The 26,212-nt window shown below is 30.1% G+C and overlaps 2 protein-coding genes across 3 annotated transcripts in view; both read left to right on the forward strand.

Moving 5' to 3' along the window:
• LOC111697444 (clotting factor B) lies at positions 1-17,222 on the forward strand. The gene is made up of 14 exons (XM_023467468.1): positions 1-83; positions 3,846-3,922; positions 4,573-4,913; positions 5,454-5,486; positions 6,147-6,216; positions 10,239-10,319; positions 12,069-12,126; positions 12,447-12,529; positions 13,032-13,168; positions 13,459-13,519; positions 15,317-15,372; positions 15,726-15,861; positions 16,743-16,950; positions 17,011-17,222. Exons 1-14 carry the CDS (start codon positions 8-10, stop codon positions 17,220-17,222), a joined length of 1,629 nt encoding a protein of 542 aa, XP_023323236.1. The 5' UTR covers positions 1-7.
• Positions 17,223-22,541: 5,319 nt separating this feature from the next.
• LOC111697467 (lysyl oxidase homolog 2) overlaps positions 22,542-26,212 on the forward strand; it is a 29,403-nt gene continuing 25,732 nt past the window's right edge. For both annotated transcript variants that reach the window (XM_023467491.1, XM_023467489.1), the window contains exons 1-6: positions 22,542-22,630; positions 22,997-23,050; positions 23,626-23,676; positions 24,477-24,539; positions 24,945-25,043; positions 26,092-26,154. In XM_023467491.1, the coding sequence (XP_023323259.1) occupies positions 22,545-22,630; positions 22,997-23,050; positions 23,626-23,676; positions 24,477-24,539; positions 24,945-25,043; positions 26,092-26,154 (416 nt within the window). In that variant the 5' untranslated portion in view covers positions 22,542-22,544. The remainder of the gene's footprint in view (positions 22,631-22,996; positions 23,051-23,625; positions 23,677-24,476; positions 24,540-24,944; positions 25,044-26,091; positions 26,155-26,212) is intronic.

Here is a 26,212-nt window from a genome sequence, read left to right on the forward strand (position 1 = left end):
TATAAAGATGAAAATTATTTTTCTACTTGGTTTAATTCTCCTTCCAATTCTACAGGCTGGCAGTATACAGCACAGACATCTAGGAAAACAACATCATTTAGCAAATATTACAAATATTGTGATTGTATAAGTGGGAACAATATCATTCAGCAAATATTACAAATATTGTGATTGTATGAGTGGGAACAACATTATTTAGCAAATATTACAAATATTGTGATTGTATAAGTAGGAACAATTTCATTTAGCAAATATTGCAAATATTGTGATTGTATGAGTGGGAACAATATCATTCAGCAAATATTGCAAATATTGTGATTATATGAATGTGAACAACATCATTTAGCAAATATTGCAAATATTGTGATTGTATAAGTAGGAACAATATCATTTAGCAAATATTGCAAATATTGTGATTGTATGAGTAGGAACAACATCATCTAGCAAATATTACAAATATCGTGATTGTTTAGGTGGGAACAACATCATTTAGCAAATATTACAAATATTGTAATTGTATAACTGGGAAAACCATCATTTAGCAAATATTACAAATATTTTGATTGTATAAGTGGAAACAATATCATTTAGCAAATATTACAAATATTGTGATTGTATAACTGGGAACAACATCATTTAGCAAATATTGCAAATATTGTGATTGTATGAATGAGAACAACATCATTTAGCAAATATTGCAAATATTGTGATTGTACGCAGTATGAGTGGGAACAACATCATTTAGCAAATATTGCAAATATTGTGATTGTATAAGTGGGAACAATATCAGTTTGCAAATCTTAAAAATATTGTGAGTGTAAAAGTGGGAATAAATCATTGAGCAAACATTACAAATATCGTGATTGCATTGGTGGGAATAACATGTTTTAGCAAATATAACATAACAAGTTTCTTAATTAAATTACATATTGTAGTATAAATCAACTAGAAACATTTAAAAAAAAAACTTAATTGAAAATGAAAAAAAATTAAGATAGAAAAACAGTAGTTTCTTACTTATTTTTTGTTTAATGGATTAAAGGTTATAACTGTTATTAATCGGGCATAATACTTCTAAAATTAAGTTCATATAACAGCTGTTAATCTGGCTTAATACTCCTAAAATTAAGTACATATAAACGTTGTTAATCTGGCTTAATACTCCTAAAATTAAGTACATATAACCGTTGTTAAACTCTCATGATACTCCTAAAATTAAGTTCATATAACTAGGGTTGGAAACATTTTGATTTTTGAAAAAAACGATCGTTTCGTTAAGAAAACGTCGAGGAAAATCGAAAAACGAAACGATCGTTTTTAAAAACGATCGTATTTTTAAAAAGTTCGTTTTTTAAAAACTGTCGTTTTTTAAACGATAGTTATAAAAAACGATCGTTTAAAAAAACGATCGTTTTTCAAAGCGATCGTTTTTATAAAGTTCGTCGTTTTGTTAACGATCGTTAACGACTACCCTTCTTGATAATAACCGTAAATTTGGAGACTACAGTCCTTCTTTCGATCTGTAGAATTAATTATCTTTATGTGACGTAATTATCAATCATTACCTTATCCAATCACTAATCAAATCAGTCTTCTAGGGATGACCTTTCATTAACTAAACAATTATGATCAAAACCTAATATTTTTAATATCTTGTACTTTAATTTCTTGTGTGCCAAATTTCAAGCATATATAAAACAAATAAAGAATTAGGTTTTAAAGTTCATATTGACCATTTTGCGGGGCTCATGGCGGCTCTGCACTCTCAAAAGTAGAACAAATTTCTTCAATTCAATTCAATTCCGCTGAACATTTTATAACTGCTACGGCATGTAAGACGACATTTGATAAATCTAATTAAAGACGACATTTATGACTATCTTCAGGACGTCGTAAAAATGATAATTTTTTTTTTCAAAAACGATCGTTATTTTTTAACGATCGTTTATTTAAAAACAATCGTATAAAAAACGGTCGCTTATCGTTTTTCTGAAAATGATCGTTTTCAAAAACGATTGTTCTTCGTTTTCTAACAGTTCAAAACGAGTGGGTTGTTTTAAAAACGATCGTTTTTTTGAGAAAACGAAACAATCGTTTTTAAAAATGATCATTTAACGAAGCAAAAAACGATCGTTAAACGATCGTTTTCAAAAACGATTACCAACCCTACATATAACCGTTGTTAAACCGTCATGATACTCCAAAAATTAAGTAAATATAACCATTGTTAAACTGTCATTATACTCCTAAAATTAAGTTAATATAATCGTTGTTAAACTGTCATGATACTCCTAAAATTAAGTTCATATAACCGTTGTTAAACTGTCATGATACTCCTAAAATTAAGTAAATATAACCATTGTTAAACTGTCATTATACTCCTAAAATTAAGTTAATATAATCGTTGTTAATCGGGCATGATACTCCTAAAATTAAGTCCATATAACCGTTGTTAAACCGTCATGATACTCCTAAAATTAAGTAAATATAACCATTGTTAAACTGTCATTATACTCCTAAAATTAAGTTCATATAACCGTTGTTAAACGGTCATGATACTCCTAAAATTAAGTTAATATAATCGTTGTTAAACTGTCATGATACTCCTAAAATTAAGTTCATATAACCGTTGTTAAACTGTCATGATAATCCTAAAATTAAGTTCATATAACCGTTGTTAATCGGGCATGATACTCCTAAAATTAAGTCCATATAACCGTTGTTAAACCGTCATGATACTCCTAAAATTAAGTACATATACCCGTTGTAAATCGGATACTCCTAAAATTAAGTACATATAAACGTTGTTAATCAGATACTCCTAAAATTAGGTACATATAACCGTTGTTAATTGGATACTCCTAAAATTAAGTACATATAAACGTTGTTAAACGGTCATGATACTCCTAAAATTAAGTTCATATAACCGTTGTTAATCGGATACTCCTAAAATTAAGTACATATAAAAGTTGTTAATCGGATACTACTAAAATTAGGTACATATAACCGTTGTTAAACGGTAATGATACTCCTAAAATTAAGTTAATATAACCGTTGTTAAACTGTCATGATACTCCTAAAATTAAGTTCATGTAATCGTTATTAAACTGTCATGATACTCCTAAAATTAAGTACATATATTGTAAATCGGATTCTCCTAAAATTAAGTACATATAACCGTTGTTAAACTGTCATGATACTCCTAAAATTAAGTACATATAACCGTTGTAAATCGGATACTCCTAAAATTAAGTACATATAACCGTTGTAAATCGGATTCTCCTAAAATTAAGTACATATAACCTTTGTTAAACTGTCATGATACTCCTAAAATTAAGTACATATAACCGTTGTAAATCGGATTCTCCTAAAATTAAGTTCATAGTCCCTTTAACAGGAATTTTCTAGATTATAATAGATTTCATCGTTAGTTTTTGTGAAAAAGGTTTTCTCTCCTGAGAGCATTTTGTGGAAATTTATTGTTCGATAAATAATCTGTTCAATTAGGGGAATGGATCGAGAAAACATCATCATTTATATATTCTTTAAACCAATTAAAATTACAATTAGATCAATAAGAAGAAGATACAACATCTGTATTTTATGTTGACTATAAGAGATTATAATAATAAAAAGAAACTGAGCTCTTGTCACAAACTTAAATTTCGTTGTTAAAAGAATTTACAAAATAATACATTTTTTGAAGGGCTTATACAGAAACACAAAATGTGATTATTTAATCTCAAAATTGTGTTTATCAAATCGGATAGTTTTTTTTTTCTTGCTATTTTTCAAATTCTTAGTTATATTTTTCAACTCATTTTAAGATCTTGTTTTGAAATTAGTTGATCTACTCGAAATCCAGAAATATATGCTGAATCTGATTTGTCCAGGGGTTGGACTGAGGATGTGTACACCACAGGTAACCTTATACAGGGTGTCCAAATAAACACGAAATATGTTTTAAACCTAATATGTCCAGAGCCCTAAACTTAAGACAGGGTATCGTTATGAAAACCAGTTTTGAAATCCGGGTTTCAAGAATGGGTGCAGGCAGTTTTGTGGATATCAATATTTTTGTTATGAAATATTATGTTACGTTATTTAGTTTCTTCATATTCTCCGTTTTTTTTCGAATCTCATAAAAAAAATCTACACAAATTTTGAGATCCCAAAAAGGAAACTTGAAGGTTTTATCAACGATACTCATTTAAATTTCGGGCTCAAGGGTTGGACTTAGGATATGTACACAACAGGTAACCGTATACAGGGTGTCCCAATAAACAGAAAATATGTTTTAAACCCAATATGTCCAGGGGTTGGACTGAGGATATGTACACAACAGGTAACCTTATACAGGGTGTCCCAATAAACAGGGAATATGTTTTAAACCTAATATGTCCCCTTGACCGATTTGCCTCAAATTTGGATTAGGGAACATGGGAGAACCAAAGGGATAATACTATCTTGCTTTAAAAATTCTAAAATCTAAGGTGATTGGCTTGACTATCTCCAAACAAAGCTGGGTTTCCAAGCTAGTATATCTATATGATTATTTTTTAATTTTTACAGGACGATGAGTACAAATCTTTAGAAGAAGAGAGCAACATAACAATGTTTAGACAAGTTAAAGACGAATCGCATACTTCAACGGACGAGTCCGTGAATGACGACTTATATACGAAAAGTGTTGGGTCGGACGACAGTGCGAAGAACGATTCTGTGACGCACGACTCAGCAATGGACGGTTCTGGGTCGGACGACGCTGCAACGAACGATACCACAGCTTTCAATTCTACGACTAACGATTCTGCAGAGTTTAATTCTGGGTCGGACGAAAGCTCTGATAAGGGACGAATTGTTGGAGGAAGCAGTGTAGAGAAGGGAAACTATCCTTTCATGGCATCTCTTAGGAAACAGAAATAGATATTTTAAATTTTTTTAAATAAAAAAAACATGGAAAAATCATAAATGACAGAGAAAGTGACTTAAAGCACCTCTAACGATTATCAATAAACTCTAACGATAATCGTTAACATATATCGGGAAGTTTAAGCAAGGCTATATTTGGGATGGGATGAACCCAAAACCAATTTTTTTATTCGTCTTTATAGTTTATAAATTCCTTTGAATATATTTTTATAGCCGATTCTTAACGATACTCTTTAAGCTTTATTTGAGCAATAATAAATAATAGCTAGAAAATGATGTGAACAATTTCCTGCTTTGTCTCCGCTGCATAAATCCGCAAGTCAATTTTTTGAGGTTAAAAATGACATTTCCATCACTTTTGCCCTTTTTATGAAATTCTTTAAATAACGTCGATTGTCCCTTTTTAAAGAGCTCATCAAAATTAAACTTAAAAAAAGATATTTTGGAAATTAATATTTTTTAGAAATTAATATTTTGGGAAATTAATATTTTTGGAATCTAATATTTCTCCTTAATCTCAGATACAGAGTAGCAGGATATAATCGTCCTCCCAGGTTCACTTTAAGAAAAATTAATTTATTTTTAGTCAAACTTATCTAATTTTTCACATAGACGTTTCAAGGATTGATAGATAAAATACGCAGTGTATTTTGATGGATTTAGTCCTAGATATAAATTCAAAAAACATTTTTTTAGCATTTACAAAAATAATTATATAATTTCAACTCATTTTCTTTTTACAAATTCAAATCTGATTAATTGTTTTAATTTTTAATTTACAATCTAAAATTTTGTATATAAGTACTGGAAGTGAAAAGTAATAGTGATTTAAAAATATTTATATTGTCTTTAGATTGACTTTATACATGTAGAAACAGATTGGAACATCAGATTATAATGCAAAAGTTTTGCCCTAAGATCATTTTTTATTGTGGCAAAAATAAACTTAAGATTCTTGCTATTTACATCCCAAACAGTTCTGATTTAACAGTTCCAAAATTTAAAATTATTGTTTTTAATCAAAAGGAATGAAGTCTTTGCCAAAACTTTGATTTTCTAGTCCTAAATCTATGCAGTCCAAAGTCGAAGGCCTGAGATATTTTAAACTATGATTTCTGTTGGATCAAATAATCTAAGTTAGAAATATCAAAAGTTTACATGATAAGGTAAAAATTTGAGTTTGAGGCAAAGACTCAATTTCTTTATTTTTCAAGGTATCAACATTACTGTGGTGGAGCTATTATTACTGAGAGAACTATTGTAACTGCAGCTCACTGTGTTCTGGTAATATTTAAATAATATTTTATTTTAAAGAAAGTTTAAATTTTTGAAACACGAACCGGCGACTGTTTGGCTTTCTTTTACACATAGATTAATAACAATACAGATATAACAATTAATGTCGTCTTTTCAAGATTTAAAGGTTTTTCGTTCACATTAACCCTGAGACAGAAGCCCAAATGAGTTATGCGCATGCTGCGTTGACAAGACAGAGCGAGGAATATGCGCGCACCTCCTCCAGGTTCTGCCTCGAGTTATTGTGAACGAAAAACCCCTAATTCTTAAAAAGAGGACATCAAGTGTTCTATCTGTATTGTTATTAATCTATAAAAATATTTGTGACACAAATTGCTTATAGTAAAAAAATCGTTTATTTAGTAGCCATTCAAATTTTGCTGCCAAATAAGCCATTTTTTGTTGAATATAAAAGAATTTTGGTGGCTTATTTGGCAGCCATCCAACGTGTGTTGCGATTTTTTAATTTCGGGGTGTACTCTTCTTAGTCCTATGCATCAAAACAAATTCTTCAATAAGTTAGAAAAGTCACAAAGTTTTAATTTTTTATTTCTCAAACAGATTTAGAATTATATACAGACCGAACTGCAGGGTTATCCACAAATGATGAAACTTCAGAGACGACTGTACGGAATATGATTTAGAGACGACTGTACGGAATATGATTTCCTGCAACGTCCATAGAAAGACTATGTTTAAGGCAGAAGACCTAAATAAACCTCTGAATCGTCATATTTTAAGAGATTCAGGTCGTCTTTACAGTCCCATTCTGTACTAACTTCATCGTAGTTTGGACACAAGTCAGAACCAGATATTGAACAATTTCACCCACTACATGATTATTTATCCAATATTAAAGGGACAGACCGGCTGTATAGGGTATCTGAACTGAGTATGCAGTGTTGTGGACAATTTCTTTAGGATTCATTTGAGACATATAAAACTTTTTGAAAGATCTATAAATCCTAAGTTTCAGTACAAACTCGACGTTCAAAATCGTACTTTTGGGTAGATATGTTTTCAGAACTGTTTTTTAAATTATTAAATAACGACAACTCTGATTAAAATGTAAACAAAATTCTACAGTAAACTAATTAGTTGTTTAGGAACAGGTTGAGAAAATAAAAATCAACTCTTATCATCGAAAATAAGTAATCTTATTCAATTATTTTCTGCAGGTATTCTGCAATTTTTGTTAAAAAAGACAACATTTGAAGAATTTGAAGAAATCTGCGAACAAATTCATAAAAAATAAGAAATTCAATTTAATGATGAAAAAGGAAATAATTAATCCTAAATTCGATTCATTGACAAATTTCTTTTGAGAAATATGTTCCTAAACATCTAATTAGGTTACTGCATAATTTTTGATATATTTTTCGTCGTCGTTATTTAATAATTAAAAAAACCGATTCTGAAAACATCCTCACAGAAATTCATGATTTTGAACGTCGACTTTGCACTCAAACTCAGTAATTATACATCTTGGAAACGTTTATATGTCTCAAATAAATACTAAAGATTTTGTCCACAACACTGCATACTCATTTCAACTACCTTACATAGCCGGTCTATCCCATTAAATAGATTTGGTAATATACAAATTTGACCTAATGGTTAAAATCAATAATGCTTGTATTTACTTTATCCCTGGTGTATTGGATTTCCATCTATCCTACCTCTTTCATATAATATACATCCTTGGGGGCTTTTATATAATATATATATGTAGATATATTGATTAATAATGATAATACAAACCATTACATTCCATTGAATGCAGGATATAAGGCATATTCACGGTATATTTATACACTCAACAGTATACAAATATGTGGGCACTATCTTTATACAAATACTTGAGATTTTTCTTTTTCTTTTTTTAATTTTATTTTAAACTTCTCTCCTGTTCTCTCCTGTTCTCTTCTGTTCTCCCCTGTTCTCTCCTGTTCTCTCCTGTTCTCTCCTGTTCTCTCTTGTACTCTCTTGTTCTCTCCTGTTCTCTCCTGTTCTCTCTTGTACTCTCTTGTTCTCTCCTGTTCTCTCCTGTTCTCTCCTGTTCTCTCCTGTTCTCTCTTGTTCTCTCTTGTTCTCTCTTGTTCTCTCCTGTTCTCTCCTGTTCTCTCCTGTTCTCTCCTGTTCTCTCTTGTTCTCTCTTGTTCTCTCCTGTTCTCTCCTGTTCTCTCCTGTTTTCTTATGTACTCTCCTGTTCTCTCTTTTTCTCTTCTGCTATCTCCTGTTCTCTCCTATAAATAATTAATAACCCTAACGGCATTTAACACTTTTTAAGTTGATAATTACTTGAAACTACGTCAACGGTTTCTTTAATGTTTGAAGAATATACTTTTATATGAAATATATGTTCTCCTCTTTTACGAGGAACAGGTTAAATTATAGATTTCTCGATCTGAAAGAAAACTGATAAAAAATGTCAAGAACATCTTAAATCTTTCATTTACTTTTAATAAAAAAATAGCAACTGCAATTATTAGATTTATCATTTTATCTTCCAAAAGTTCACAAAAGTTCAATATATATTGTAGATATATATATAATATTAGATTCCCCCCCCCTAAAAACACAAAGGGTAATTTCCTAATCCCTCCTAAGGTGGAACATCTCATTCCTTCCCAGCGTTGGGCAATTTTTGAGATTCCACGGGCAACGTCGGAATCTTGATTATCACTATAGCTAACCCTTTGAAATCTGAACACAAAAACAACACTAAGGAGATATCTATGAGGTTTTTATTTGAAAATGTTTATATGAAACAATAAAATTTTAAACTTAATTAATGAACTGTATTGAACTGGAATGAATAACAGGGTATCTCGTACTAAAAATAAATAACAGGGTGTCTCGTACTAAAAATGAATAACAGAGTGTCTCGTACTAAAAATAACAATACAAAGATCATTTTCGATACAATCCATCAAAGAACAATATGTATGTTTATAAAATAGGTTTCATGACTTGTAAGCATTTGAGGAGGTGATACATTATGGAAAGTTTTTTTAAGAGTTTATATAAACAGTTTTCATCAAATAATATTATAGATCGTTTCATGTTTTGTGGGACACCCTGTATGTTCTAATTTCAAGTTGTATAGTCTACAGTGGATTTATAATTATACCGGCGGGACTAAACTTATGATACAGATCAAATATAACAGATGAGAAACTTTACCCTTTGTATACCTATGCTTGCTTACCATTCTCAAGTTCGGAATTGGTTAAAACCAAGTTTTTCTGTACACTTTATCAAACATGAGAATTTCATGGTTAATGTACTTATAGCATATATGCCAATAATTATTATCGTCCATCTATGATAATATGATATAAAGATTTATAATTTGTTCCGGGATTTTCCTAAAAAATTAAGAGATTTGTCAAGTTGATTATTCTTTGTTAATTTTCATGAACAAAAGTGAAAATTATTCTTTTATATCCCTGCTTTGTTGGAAAGTTTTTTATAATTATGAATAACACAATTTCACAAAGTTACCTCTAACACTTTTATTTTGGGCTAGCGTGGTTTTCTCCCTTTCCAATATTCTTAATTGTTGAAGATGCTTTCCAAAAATTTGAGAGCACTGCGAACCACAATAAAAGTGTTTCAATTAACTATTTAAATAAACTTAGATCTATGTATCTTAAATAGAATAAATTTTTAAAACTTTATCTATTCATTTTTATATACAGGGTGTCCCAAAAAACATGGGAATTCAGTGACGAATTCGATATCGTCTTTTCAAATAATTCTTAGATTTAGTACAGTGATACCTACTGAGAAAGCTGTAATCTGTAAGAGTTTCGTCTGCTATGTTATGTTATCAAGTACTGTCTAAAAACTTCAGTTGTTATCAAGTAATGTCTAAAAATATGCGGACCTAAAAGATTTAATGTTATAACTTCATGAACAATGATCAAAAATAAATGTCTAGGAAGATAGTCTGAAAGATCTTGTAAAATAACTCTATATGATAATTGATCAATTTTCAATGTTAGGAAGCTAATCTGAAAGATCTGGTGATATCTGTGGGCGATCATGATCTCAGAGATACCGCTGATGAAGAAATTATCGTGAAGGAAAAAAACTACTAAAATCTCATTTTTAATCAGAATTGAATGTAATATTAACCCTATCCCCGCTGGGGTACTTGAAAACCAGGATACGCTGGGGGGGGGGGGTCAATTTGACCCCCCCCCTCTAAATCCCATGTTTTATGTCCAAATATGACAAATGATACATCATTAGAAAGCTCTTGTGCTCTACTTTTAGAATCTGCAAAAAAAATTGCAAATTTGCAAAAATTGAATTTTTTATCGAATAATCCAGTTTTATAGTAAAAATGTTTGCAAAAAAAAATTTGTCCAAAAAATGACAAATTATACATTTTTGAAAAGCCCTTGACCATGCCATTTCAAATATGCAAAAATTTTTGCAAAATTTTAAATAACCTGATTTTTAATCAAGAAAAACTAAAAATGTGCAAATTTCCTTTGACAGGTTGTTTGCAAAAAATTTGCAATTTTTTTCTTTCGCAAAACTTGTGCAATTCGTTTCCTTATGTCATAGGCTTTCCAAAAAGCTAAATTTTATCAAAATCTGACAAGTGAAAGTGGGTCAAAACAAAGATTTAGTTTGCTACAGGCAAAAGCAGTCATTCAGGCAGTGTGCCTGAGGACTCAGGCAGTTAGTATTAAAGCCCGGTTTTAGGCCTAAAGGGAGGACTTTGGGTATGTAAGAAAAGTCAGAAAATTTCAACAGCCTCAGACCAATACTTTTTGAGTTATGTAAAAAAAACTACAGGGGGGGGGTCAAATTGACCCCCCCCCCCCCAGCGGGAATAGGGTTAACAAAGCAGAAATACCCAACACAACCCTTAACAAATTTGTCTGATAAAAAATGAATTAGATATCCATGTTTTTCTTTGTAAAAGTGATTTTTACATTTTATTTCCAGAATTAACAGAGGAATTGTCAGAGTATAACACTTGTTAAAGGGAGTGACCGTCGATGTATGGTATTTGAACTGAGAATGCAGTATTGTGGAAAAATGTTTAGGATTCATTTGAGACTTGTAAAACGTTTTAATGGTGTATAATTACGGAATTTGAGAGAAAAGTCGACATTCAAAATCATCCATTTGGGTGCTTACGTTTTGAGAATCGATATTTTGAAAATTATTAAATATAACGACGACAAAAATGTAAACTAATTCGATGTTTCGGAAAATAAATCTCAATAAATCAATGTTAGAATTGATTATTGTTTTATCATTATATTGAATTTCTTGTTTTTTTATGAATGTGTTTGCTTATTTCTTCAAATTCATCAAATGTCGTCTTTTCAATAAAAATTCTTGGAAATCTACAGAAAATGCTTGTGGACAATGAGACATTAGAGAAACCAATAACTGAATAAGGTTACTTATTTTCAATGATGATAGTTAATTTTTATTTTCTCAAACTGTTCTTAAAAAACTAATTAGTTTACTGTAGAATTTTTATACATTTTTCGTCGTCGTTATTAAATAATTTTTTTAAACCGATTCTCAAAATCTTCCCTCAAAAAGAACAATCTATGAAGATTCTCAGTTCAACTACCATACATTGCCAGTCACTCCCTTTAAGCTATAAAAAGCGATATCTTTAACACTTTTAAACCACAACATTTCAATGGTATCGTTGTGAAATTGGCACACCCTCTTTAAATGTAGACTCACTTGAAATTGCTGTAGTCCCAATAAACACTGTTTGTCTAAAATCTAGAAAAAATGGAAAAAAATGTTAAAACGTTTTAACTTTTGAAAATTTGAGTAGTTTTCAATTTGAGGCGAGCAGAATCATTATTCATCCTAGATACAACTATTACAATTTCGATAATGATATAGGTCAAAATTATATTTAAATTAAACGATATTTTTCAAGTTAAAAAAATGTAAAAAATCTCTGTACAATAAGACAGGACACGTTATTGACTCAAGTCCTAATATTAGATTTATTTAGCCGTGGTCCATCTTAATGAAAGGATGGTCCCGGCCCACATCTCAGGAAAATAAGACAGGAAACGGCATTGGCCCAAGTCCTAATATTAGATTTGTAATTTGCTTAGCTGTGGTCCATCTTGAAAAAAGATAGTCCCGAGCCCACATCTCAGTAAGATAAAGCAGGCAAAGTTCTTGGTCCAAACCCTGAATTTTTATTTATTTAGCTGTGGTCCATCTAGAAGAAAGAATAATGTCGGGCCCACATCTCAGTAAAATAAACCTTATGTCAACAGAATATAATCTGGAGGTAATAACTTTTTTTTGGATTTTTTAGGGTGTCTTGTGTCAAACAACTTTTTCAACCTTTTTATACCATAGTAAAATAAATAGTAAAATATTTTTATACCATAGTATAATATTTGTATACCATAGTAATATATTTGTATACCATAGTAAAATATTTTTATACCATAGTAAAATATTTTTAACAGCACCAGAAAACTCTGGAATAGAAAGACGACCACTCTAGATAGCCTAAACATTACACAGAGCAATTGCGCAGTTTGAACTCATTTAATCTTCTATTTAATAAAACTCTTCGCTAATACATATATTTTTATAAATATTTATATATTTGTATATTTTTATACAGTGATTACTAGAAAACTCTGGAATTTGAAGTCGACTTAATTAAACTCAGGACAGGAGGCAGGGAATCATGAATATAAGGAATCAGACAGTATAAATTCCATATAGTCGTCTCTGAAGTTTCATCCTCTGTGGGTAACTCTGTACTTTTTCATTTTTAGAAAGTTCCTGATGTGAAATTGACAGTAATGGGTTGGGGAGCTTTAAGTGAAGGAGGTCCGACCCCCTTCCTTCTGACCGCTGTGCAGGTTCCATACGTCAGGATTGAACACTGCCGTCAACATATGTCACCGTATATGTAAGATTTTTAATCCTTTTTGAAAATAAATGCTTTTAATGCTTAATTGTTAAACAAAACAAAAACTAAAACTGCAAAAATTCGACTAAAACTCGACTGTAATTAGATATTTTCATTGCAATTTATTAATTAATAAAATTAAAAATCTAAATATGATTATCTGATTAATAGAAAGAATTAAAAGAATATATTGATTAAATAAATTCAGCAGTTATTTAATTTATTGATTAATCAATTGATCAGAATGGAAATCAGCTTGATGAACTGAATTGTTTGATTGATTGATTTAGGATTTCCGAGGGAATGTTCTGTGCTGGAGATATATACGATGGCGGAGTTGATTCCTGTCAGGTATCATTATTATTTTATTATCATTATCTTTTTCTGTCAGGTATCATTATTATTTTGTTATCATTATCTTTCCTGTCAGGTATCATCATTATTTTGTTATCATTATCTTTTTCTGTCAGGTATTATTATTATTTAATTATCATTATCTTTTTCTGTCAGGTATCATTATTATTTTGTTATCATTATCTTTTTCTGTCAGGTATCATTATTATTTTGTTATCATTATCTTTTTCTGTCAGGAATCATTATTATTTTATTATCATTATCTTTTCTGTCAGGTATTATTAGTATTTTGTTATCATTATCTTTTCTGTCAAGTGTCATTATTATTTTGTTATCATTATCTTTTTCTGTCAGGTATCATTATTATTTTATTATCATTATTTTTTCTGTCAGGTATCATTATTATTTTGTTATCGTTATCTTTTCTGTCAGGTATCATTATTATTTTGTTATCATCATCTTTTTCTATCAGGTATCATTATTATTTTGTTATAATTATCTTTTTCTGTCAGGTATCATTGTTATTTTGTTATCATTATTTTTTCTGTCAGGTATCATTATTATTTTGTTATCATTATCTTTTCCGTCAGGTATCATTATTATTTTGTTATCATTATCATTTTCTGTCAGGTATCATTATTATTGTATTATCATTATTTTTTCTGTCAGGTATCATTTTTATTTTGTTATAATTATCTTTTTCTGTCAAGTATCATTATTATTTTGTTATCATTATCATTTTCTGTCAGGTATCATTATTATTTTGTTATCATTATCTTTCTCTGTCAGGTATCATTATTATTTTGTTATCATTATCTTTTCCGTCAGGTATCATTATTATTTTGTTATAATTATCTTTTCTGTCAGGTATCATTATTATTTTGTTATCATTATCATTTTCTGTCAGGAATCATTATTATTTTTTTATCATTATCATTTTCTGTCAGGTATCATTATTATTTTGTTATCAATATCATTTTCTGTCAGGTATCATTATTATTTTGTTATCATTATCTTTTCTGTCAGGTATCATTATTATTTTGTTATCATTATCATTTTCTGTCAGGTATCATTATTATTTTGTTATTATTATCTTTTCTGTCAGGTATCATTTTTATTTTATCATTTTTATCTTTTTTAATCAGGTATTATTATATTGATTTTATTATTCTTAAATTATCTTTATTATTCTATTATAATTATCTTTTTATGTTGATTATTATCCTTAATTATTCTATGCTGCCCATATTATACTATTTTTTTTAATTCATCGCACTTAGGTTGAAAAGAATTTTTAAAGTCTGAAAAAGTTTCGAAAAATAAATAAATCCTGACCGAAATCTATTATTTTCCACGTACACCCCTTCAGCTAGTAAGCATATATATAGAAATTATCTTTCATAAACTTTTTTGGCGTGAAATATATATTTAGAATTCATTAATACCAATTAAAAAGTTTTGTTTTCTCTAGATATGTACATAATTGTATATATGTATATATATCTACATCTACGTCCCGTATTATAGAAGGCTTTTCTAGTAATGTTTAGGCTTTTTAACGTTGCTTATCATTTCATGCCATGATTTTAGTTGTACATACTAAAATTGTAATACTTTTTAAAAGTTGAAAATATTTTTTTTCGCTGCTAAATGGACAAATACATCTTTTTTGTTAAATATGAGATTTAGGCCTGATCGGTTTAATCGTTTTGACGTTTATTGGACACAGACAGACCAACCAACCAACAAACAAACAAACAGACAATAAAAATATATATTTTAAACATATTGCAGGGGGATAGTGGTGGTCCTATTGTTTATTCTGTGGAAGACTACAGCATAAAGGCCAGGTGTGTATTACACTTATTAATTCATACGAAGGGGGGGGGGGTTGTATAACAAAAGTCTAACATACTTGTTATTTTAAATTTATTTAACCGTAAAAAAAAAGTCATTTGAAAATATGATTAGGGGTTTCTTCATATATGTATAATAACAAGCTGGTTCCTTGTATACAGAGCAATTGTTAATAATAATTCAAGAATTTCTAGTTACAAATTTAACAAGGAGGAGTGTGAGTAAACACCAGAGTAAAAGTGGGGGGACTCCAAAACAGAGATTACTATTTTATATGTACAATATATGTACATGATGATAAAAGATAAATATTATATAAATATCTAAGATTGTCTGTATATTGCAGCAAGAGGAAGATGTTTTTGAACTTGGATATGTTCGGGAAAGGCAAGGAGGAGGAAAGAAAAGAAGATGAAAATGAAGAAATTGTAAAAGAAGAAGAAGAGGAAGAAATGATTGAAGATAGTTTGGAAGTAGAGAAGGTATTATTCATTTCATAATTCTGGTGCGGAATCACAACTGTATTCATATCTTTGCAACCTCATGTCGTAGACCTTAGACTATTTCAAACTATGAGTTCAAGGCGTCAAAGTTTGAATCTCAAAAGATAATACCATAAGGTTGCAAAGATATAGGGATTAAAAATTTAGATATTGTGGCAAGCGTCCATCTCCTTTCGATTGAAAATTATTTTATGTAATTTTTCTTGTATTTTAAAACTTTATTTGAAGCAAAATCTTTTTTTAAGGTACTTGGATTTTTCTCATTTTCATTTTTTGTTGTTATTCTTTTTTGTTTTTGTTTGTTTGAGAAGTTGGAGGGGTGGGGGTGGGTTAGGTCTAATATTGTTTTCAATATCCGTTCCTCACAACCAAATATTGAATATTTGTAAATCAGTTTTATTTTGAGATGATAGAACGAGCAAAAAAATGTTTTTAGAAAAAATTCAAAAAAAAATATTTTATTGCTATTTATTACATATTTATCACACATTTTCAATACTTCTCTAGACAAACAGATCATCCAGAGATCAAAAATAAAAATCGGAAACACACCGTACANCGCTGAAAATAAAAGAAGTCTTTTTAACGCAAAGGGTTTTCTAGGAATATGATCTAGCTGGACTAGTCAGCTGTGGGTAGGCAGCACTGAACCTGGATATGCTGGAGTGTACACTAATATTTCATATTCTCTTGGAATATTTTCTAGATGGGTTGGTCAGCTGGAGGGTAGAACACGCTCAACCTGGATATCTGGAGTTTACGCTAATATGTTGCATTTTTTCTAGAAATTTGCTCTAGCTGGGCTGGTAACGCTCAACCTGGATATGCTGGAGTTTACACTAATGTTGCGTATTTTCTAGGAATATGTTCTAGCTGGTCTAGTCAGCTGGGGGTATAGCTACGCTGAACCTGGATATGCTGGAGTGTACAATAATATTTCGTATTTTCTAGGAATATGTTCTAGCTGCTCTAGTCAACTGGACTGTGCTGAACCTGGATATGCTGAAGTGTACAATAATATTTCGTATATTCTAGGAATATGTTCTAGCTGGGCTGGTCAGCTGGAGGGTATGACACGCTAAACCTAGAAATGCTGGAGCTTAAACTAATATGTTGCATATTTTCTAGGAATATGTTCTAGCTGGGCTGCTAACGCTGAACCTGGATATGCTGGAGTTTACACTAATGTTGCGTATTTTCTAGGAATATGTTCTAGCTGGGCTGGTCATCTGGGGGTAGGCTGTGCTGCACCTGGATATGCTGGAGTGTACACTGATATTGCGTATTTTCTAGGAATATGTTCTAGCTGGACTGGTCAGCTGGGGGGTAGGCTGTGCTGAACCTGGATATGCTGGAGTGTACACTAATATTGCGTATTTTCTAGGAATATGTTCTAGCTGGGCTGGTCAGCTGGGGTGTAGGCTGTGCTGAACCTGGATATGCTGGAGTTTACACTAATGTTGCGTATTTTCAACACTGGATCAGGGAAAATACTATTTAGATATGTTTTGTAATATGCATGGAATAAAATTTTTAACTTTGCTATTATTTTAACATGTTTAAGAATATGTGTTTATTGAACCTTTACCATCTAAACCCTTATTTTTGTTACAATGCAGCAAATGAAGAAATGAATCTATTCACAAACTTTCTTATCCCTTTAATCAATCTTTAACCGTGATAATCAAATATAATCCTACGCTCTGAATCCTTCAGCGTCACAATTGATTAATAATGCCAAATAGAAAACTTGTGATCTTCATACCAGAAAAGTGTTTAAAAAATTTTCCCTTCAGAGACGCTACAGATAAAATTAAGATTATTAGCAATCAATGTCTAATTCAATTCGATATCAGCCTATACCCCCTTTAATTTTTTCAAATAAATCATAAAACAAAACAGTGCACTTTTTTATGGTAAAGATATAAGATAAAGCAGTAAAAGGTCCTTTATCATTGCTTTTAAAAACTTTTACAACTTAAATCCAAATTTAAATTCAAACTTAATTCTCAATTTAAATCCAAATTTAAATCTCAATTTGATTAAAAATTTAAATCTCAATTTAAATCTCAATTTGAATCCAAATTTAAATCTCAATCTAAATCCAAATTTAGATCTCAATTTAAATTTCAATTTGAATCCAAATTTAAATCTAAATCTAAATCCAAATTTAAATCTCAATTTAAATCTCAATTTGAATCCAAATTTAAATCCAAATTGCATAGTTTTCTGATAAAATCTGATAAAAATCAAGACATATCAGCGACAATGATTGTTTCATGATAACGAATTTAAAAAGTTTAAAAACTATCCATCAAACTAATTACCTTTCTATCTTCTTTCTTTCTACCTCTCTGTCTACCTCTCTATCTACCTCTCTATCTACCTCTTGATCTACCTCTCTATCTACCTCTTCATCTCTCTATCTTATACCTCTTCATCTCTCAATCTACCTCTTCATCTCTCTATCTACCTCTCTATCTACCTCTCAATCCATCTCTCTATCTATATATCTACCTCACTATTTACCTCTCTATCTACCTTTCTATCTACCTCTCTATCTACCGCTTCATCTCTCTATCTAATACTTCTTAATCTACCTCACTATCTACCTCTCTATCCACCTCTTTATCTACCTCTCTATCTACCCCTCTATCTACCTCGCTCTTCATCTCTCTTTCTTCCTCTCTAGCTACCTCTATAAACCATTATATCTATTTCTCTGTCTACCTCTTTATATACATCTTCAACTATCTATAACCCTTTTGATCTACCTTTCTCTCAATCTCTCTAAAAACCTCTCTATCTACCTTTTCATCTCTCTATTTACCTCTCTAAGAGTTACAATCCATTCATCTTAATAGAACTGTTTACAAACACTCCTATGGGAAATCTACAACCCCTACCCTCCCTTTTCCTATCTCCATCCCCTCCTTTTCCATAACCTCCCCCCGCTTAACTTCTCCCCTTTTTTTTGATATTGCATAGCGCGCAATCTTTAAAATATATTTTAAAGCTGCCAATATACAATTCACTATAATGAACTTCTGACGGAACAAGATTTCGCAAATTATTTATGACTAAGAAAGTAAAGATAATCTACAACATTTGTAAGGAAATTTATGTAAGCTCTTTGTCAGTAGACTGAGACATAGTTTATGTGTTGCAAAGATAAAGGGAATAACAGTTTAACTTGAAGTTTGCTGTAATTTCATACTAACAGTTTTGTTTTAAGCATTTTTCTGAATTACGGAAATATTTTTTTAATGTGTTCGAAAACTTTAATACATCGAAAAACCAAGCTATCCGTGAAAAGTTTTCTTTCTTGAGCAAATATTTTGAAAGATGAATAAAAACCAGAAAAGTTTCCCGACCACAACAAGAAAACTCAGTTTATAAACCCAGGTTTCTCCTGACTTTTACTTTTCAAAACTTTTCAAAGTACGTTTTTATATTCCCTTCAAACCTGTTATTTTATTTTTCAGGGATAAGTTGAAAATTTGAAAAATTTTTGTTGAAATTTTGATCTTGAATTGCTTATGTACAAAATCGAATGGTGCAATTCAGTGTACACTGTACACTGTACATATGCAGCTGTTAAAAAAATGCTAAACGTCTGTCATAAATTGAAACCTTTACGAAATATGCTTTCTAAAACAGGGCAGGATCTTAACCTTCAAAATTTAAATGAAAAATATATTTGGCCATTTTGTCCTGCTTTTTATTTGATAGAATGTTGAGAAAAATTTTACATTATAAATATAAGCGTATAGAGAAAATGAACACTCTAAAATTACATTTTCGTCCTTCAGAATTTGGGCTAAACCCCGTCAGTTTGATTGAATTGCGAAAGGAGTGATATTATGAGGAATCCGGGGGGGAATATTATGGGGTATCCGGGGGGGGATATTATGGGGTATCCGGGGGGGATATAGGGGAAATAGGGAATTAAGTCACGTAGATCTTTCCTCCTTGCTTGTCAAACTCTTTTCAAAGAAATATTAAAACGAAATAATAAGTGAATAAATGTTAAAGGGGAAAAGAAGTTAAATGGAACAAAAATAACCTGTTTTGCCTAATTTAATGAAGAACGAAAAGTAGTTTAACCATGTTGACATAGCTGTAACTGTAAGACGATGCAAATAATAGAGAAGTGGTTTACCTACGGTTGTAGGCGATTATATCAATAAAATGAATTTTTGTTTTTTTAAGCTTTTTTCGAATTACAAATTTACAAGAAATTAAAAAGTTGCTTATTCAGTGACAGCTTCTCTTTTTGTTTCCATGTTTTTGTCCATCCATGTTGTTTAAAAGCTTGATATACATTAAAATTGAAACCGAAAATGGTCTTTATTATATTGATATAATCGCCTACCACCGTAGGTCTAATCAGTTAAATTATTTTTCTCTTTTCACTCTGGGACAAAACATGAAAGTAAAATGACAGTTTTAAAAACTTCAAAAACATTGAAAGTTTAATTTGTTTTAAAACTTTTTAAAAAGTTAGTTTGTTAAGAATTTCATTTAAAAGCTATAAACAAGTTTATATATAGTAATAGAAGAGGATCTTTTATAATTTTTTTTTTCTTTGTATTTTTCCTCAATTAAAGTTGCATGATTACAAAAATGAGATACCCTTTAAGGGGAGTGACCGGCAATGTATGGCAGTTGAGCTGAGTATGTAGTTTTGTGAACAAATTCTTTATTTTTATTTTTCAGGGATAAATTGAAAATTTTAAACTAGGATTCATTTGAGACAGATAAAACGTTTTAAAGATCTATAATTACTGAGTTTGAGCCAATTGGGCAAAAAGTCTACTTTCAAAATTGCCTTTTGGGTGGATAAGTTTTGAGAATTTTTTCTTAATTATAAAAAACACGACAAAAAATATAGTAAACATTATACAGTAAACTAATTGGATGTTTAACAGCATATTTCTCAAAAGAAATTTATTAATAAATCAATGTTAGAATCAAATATTTCTTATTTCTCATAATGTTGAATTTCTTTTTTTCTATGAAGTGGATTTATAAAACTCTTTAAAAATTTGACTGACGAAACCATGTGTTTAAAATATGCTTTTCATTTTAAAACGTAAATTAAAATTTTTTTTCTTTTTGTTAAACAAACAAAAGTTAAGACATGATTTCACCTTAGTCTTTATCGCCCCAAAGGAAAGAGAGGGGGTAGGGTAACTCCCCCCCCCCTCCCGTATATAAATGCCAAGTTGTAAAAGTGTTGTTGCAAGTTTGACTTATTACGCAATATAAAATTCCCGGCTTGGAATGTATTTTAAGATGCTTGATAAGGAAAACTTTGTATTTTTGTTTTTTAATGTTTATCATTTTATATATACGTAGAAACACACAATTCGCTGAAATAATATAATAATAATAATAACATAAATTTTCACTTATTTTTTCGATCTTTTTTCATGATTTCATATATTTAATTATGAGGAACTTAAAAATCGCCACAATCTTAATTCTTTGAATCTCTATGTTTGTTCAAAATGATGACAATCAAGGTACTAATGCAAGGAAAGTTAATTGCGGTCGCGTATACTCTGCGTACATATTAAAACCAGCTCTCTCTGGGCGGAATTGTAAACAAGAATAGATGCATATCAGTGTTCGTCTAGTATCTGAGGAGGATAAAAAACATTTAATTTTGATAATTTTGAAAATTACCATAATAGTTTTCTAAGACCAGAATATTTCATAGATCATATTTGTGAAAATGAATTCCATGTCAGGATTCGACATCCGGTCTATGTTTACATTACAATACACTGCAGTACAAAAAATGCGTACACCTCTGAAATAACTTTTATTGCATTAGTACCTTGATGACAATAACCTTTTCTATTTCAAACTATAATAGAGATTAATTTTTATTCATAATGAAATTTTTTTATTTCAAAATCGAGCAAAAGATTTATACAAAAAATAATTTTAGGATAGCTATTTTTTCAGGGTATATTTATAAACCTATATTGAATAATTTTGGCACCTTATTCGTAAGCCTTATAAAAAATATAAAACCAGTTGCTCAAGTTTTTTATTAGATTAACTTTATCTTTCTTTCTCACACTAAGTTCGTTCATACACCGTGTTTTTCTATCCAACCTTTTTAGATAAATATTTATAAACTTTTCTAGGAAACAACTTATTTTTCATTTTATGAAGAGGGCAGCAAAACCTAATAAGCCGAGGGGGGGGGGGGGCAAATCGGTCAAGGGGTTCCTGAGTTATGATCGGAAAAACAAACAAACAGACTTTATTTATATAGATTATGAAAATTATAGGAAAATTTTCCATTTTAGCCAGTTTAGACTGGCATAATTCATTGCAAATGAAACTGCTTAGAGTTATATGACGTTTAGAAAATATAAAAGAACTGAACAATTGCCAATTTTCTAATCCCTATATCCTAGCAACGATGCAAGCCTTTGATATTTCCAACGTATTTAGAATATCTTTGGTCTTCGCTAGGTGTTACTGTTATCAAATGAAATTTGAATTTAAGAAATTATATTTAAATGTTACAAAATTGAAAATGAAATAGAAATATTTCAAAAAGTTAACCTAATTCTTTCCTTCGTTATATGTTGAAGATACAAAGGCATTTAAATTGAATTAGATTTACATTTAGATAAAAAATGTTTTTAACAAACCATATTCTCATATTCCTTTCTTTAACTTCCATCCTGGGATTCATCCCAACTTGTGCAAATAGATCCAATAGGCGAGTATTTCAATTATTTGGAATATTTTTGTTATACTAAAAATAATTATATTAATAACAGGTGAGTATTTGAATTATTTGGAATATTTTCGTTATACTAATAATAATTATATTAATAACAGGCGAGTATCTGAATTATTTGGAATATTTTCGTTATACTAATAATAATTATATTAATAACTGGCGAGTATCTGAAATATTTGGAATATTTTCGTTATACTAATAACAATTATATTCTGGCGAGTATCTGAATTATTGTCATGTCATGTCATTAATATCATTGAAATTATTATCATTAATATTAACATTGTAATTTCCTTTTAATCATCATAATCATAATAAATCAGATTTTTCTAATACTTCTAGAAGACAACGAATCCAGTCCTTATTAAATAACCAACCATCTTCACCAAACTTCAGGTTAGTTAAAGCGAATGTACCCTTAATTTCAAGTGACCCTCCATGTACAGAACGAACACTTTATTCACAACGTTCACCTTGAAACCTTTATCGGATCGATAATCATAGTTTTTTACGTTTAAAAGTGTTTAGTTCTGATAATTCCTTTAAGTTTTCCTATAGTAGAAATGCGCAAGTTCCTTTTTGTAGAGAAACCACCATTGACAATAATCAATTTAAAAATATTAAACATTGCCATCTCCAATTCATGCTTGAATAGACAAAGCTTTTATACTATCTTTGCATGGGGGGTCACATGAAAGTACGCCAACAGTCCCTTTAATAAGGAAAGTTGTTTAGAACGAGGNCCACTGTACTCTATGATACCAACTCAGTCATAAGGAAACATTTTTCGACAAATTTCACTGTACAGTATAAACCTAGCCAGGCAAAATTAGGAGAGTTATGCCCGCCCCCTGGTTTAAGTTCTTTCTCATTGATAATGATAAAATGAGTTCAAATAATACTTAATTTTAGGATAAAATTTGGAAAAACATCTCCAATCAGAATGTAAAAAAATGTAAATTTTTTTTCAGATTAAACTTTGATCCCGTGACCCTAGCTCCGGAATTCAACAGATGGATAACGTATGAAACACAATTTTAAACACTAATACATTCCTACAGTGTGACTCATAAAACTGTGGAAAAAATATGAAACATAGGAATAGTGCAGTTTAATGATTATACAATTTAACCAATTTCATTTTATAAATTCATTTTTGTCAAATACTTAAATTCCATAATTATCGTTTTTCTATTCCACAGTTTTATGAGTTCCACCCACTCCAGTTTTTTCTTCAAATGTTTACAGCAAAATATTTTTGATGACTCTATAAGTTCAGTATTACAAATCACAGTATTACAAAGTACAGTATTACAAAGTACAGTATTACAAAGTACAGTATTACAAATTACAGTATTACAAAGTACAGTATTACAAAGTACAGTATAAAAAGTACAGTATTACAAAGTACAGTATTTAACAGTACTGTATTACAAAGTACAGTATTACAAAGTACAGTATTACAAATTACCGTATTACAAAGTACAGTATTACAAATTACAGTATTAAAAAGTTCAGTATTACAAAGTACAGTATTACAAAGTACAGTATTTAACAGTACTATATTACAAAGTACAGTATAACAAAGTTTAGTATTGCAAAGTACAGTATTACAAAGTACGATATTACAAAGTTCAATATTACAAAGTACAGTACTGTACCCTTTATTAAAAAGTACAGTTTTAAAAAGTAATGTATCATTAAGAACAATATTACAAAGTACTGTATTACAAAGTAAGTATTCCACATTTTAGTACTCTCACTAGTGTCTATACTCTATACCCGTTATTGCAAATTAAATATTAATATCTCTATATCCTAGATGGGATCCTAATACAATAAAAACTACAACAACAACAACAACAACGCCACAGCCAACTATAAGGAAATAAATTATGTGATAAAGAATCAGGGTTTTATTAATTTGTGCTTTTAAAGATTCGTTTACAAAATTTCGAAGTATTTTTCTTTATAAATTCTTAACTTTTTTGACAATCAAAAGAACTGATTTTTTGCCACAAACTCAAATCGCTATATCTTTGTATACCAATGTCGTAAACCTTAGATATTTCAAACTATGAATTCTGTAAATTTAATTAGTCTAAATGTTATCCGATTTATGGTATAAAATATTGGAGTTTGTGACAATAATATAGTTTCTTTATTAGAAACTTTAAATTTTTGTCCTTAAAAAAAGAAAATTCATCTAAATTTTTTTCTGACGCTTTTCACTTAAAAATGTTGTGCTCAGTTGTACTGTGTACAGTTCTAATAATTTAATGTATGGTAGTCCCTACGATGAATGGTATTATCGAGATGATCAAAACTATGTACAAGGTCCCTTCTCTTCCAGTACTATGTTGGAGTGGTACAAAGCAGGATACTTTAGGTATGTTCAAGACTACTGTACACATTACAAAAGTGTACAGTCTTGTTCCTAGAGTCTTGTACTGTGCAGTCTTATACTGTGCAGTCTTGTACTGTACAGTCTTTTTCCTAGAGTCTTGTACTGTGCAGTCTTGTACTTTGCAGTCTTGTACTGTGCAGTCTTGTACTGTGCAGTCTTGTACTGTGCAGCCTTGTACTGTGCAGTCTTGTACTGTGCAGTCTTGTACTGTGCATTCTTGTACTGTGCAAGTCTTGTAATGTGCAGTCTTGTACTGTGCAGTCTTGTACTGTGCAAGTCTTGTAATGTGCAGTCTTGTACTGTGCAGTCTTGTTTGTGTGCAGTCTTGTACTGTGCAGTCTTGTACTGTGCTGTCTTGTACTGTGCAGTCTTGTACTGTGCTGTCTTATACTGTGCTGTCTTGTACTGTGCTGTCTTGTACTGTACAGTCTTGTACTGTACAGCGTACATTAGTGTACGTCATTCTTTGTACTAAAGTTAAACATTTTTACAAGTCCAAATGAAACTATTATCATTTAATTTCGGGCATTATTATCATCTGAAGTGTTCCTTGTTTTTAGAATATAAGCAATCTAATTAAGTGATAAAATCTAAATCTAAAATACGCTATGGATATCATACATATATTTCGCCAGAATCGAAGGGGGCCATACATTTGGCGTAATCATTTTATAGTAATATTAGTAATAATATTTAAAATTTGAATTTTTAAACAAAAATAATTAAAAACATTTTGAAATTAATCCAAAAAGAGGTCATTTACGAACTAATGTTTCGATATTTTTATGTCAAGCATATTTTAACTGCAGATCTTTTAATATTTTAAAAATTATGATTTTTTACTCAATAATTTATTAGGATTTAGTTTGAGGGACTTGATTCTAAAAAATGCGAATTTGGGAGCCAAAACATTGGAATTTTTTAACCTGGTGTAAAAATTATATGTTGAGTGGATAGGCGTTTTGGGGCAAATCCAGGCAAAGCTGGGTTTCAATGCCATTTTAATATGAAAAAGAATGTTTATTTTCAGGTCTTCCTTGATGATTCGACGAGAAATAGACAAAACATTTACAAGTCTTGGATACTATATGAGGTAGGAGGTAGGAGGTAGGTGGTAGGAGGTAGGAGGTAGGAGGTAGGACTACCTCACT

This window comes from Eurytemora carolleeae, unplaced genomic scaffold (assembly GCF_000591075.1).
Source record: "Eurytemora carolleeae unplaced genomic scaffold, Eaff_2.0 scaffold45, whole genome shotgun sequence".
NCBI lineage: Eukaryota > Metazoa > Arthropoda > Copepoda > Calanoida > Temoridae > Eurytemora > Eurytemora carolleeae.

Coding starts and splice junctions, on each gene's coding strand:
- LOC111697444 (XM_023467468.1), top strand. CDS start 8: ATGAAAATTATTTTTCTACTTGGTTTAATTCTCCTTCCAATTCTACAG. Junction 4,914..5,453: donor CCTTTCATGGCATCTCTTAG/GAAACAGAAATA, acceptor CCTTAATCTCAG/ATACAGAGTAGCAGGATATA. Junction 10,320..12,068: donor ATGAAGAAATTATCGTGAAG/GAAAAAAACTAC, acceptor TTTCAATTTGAG/GCGAGCAGAATCATTATTCA.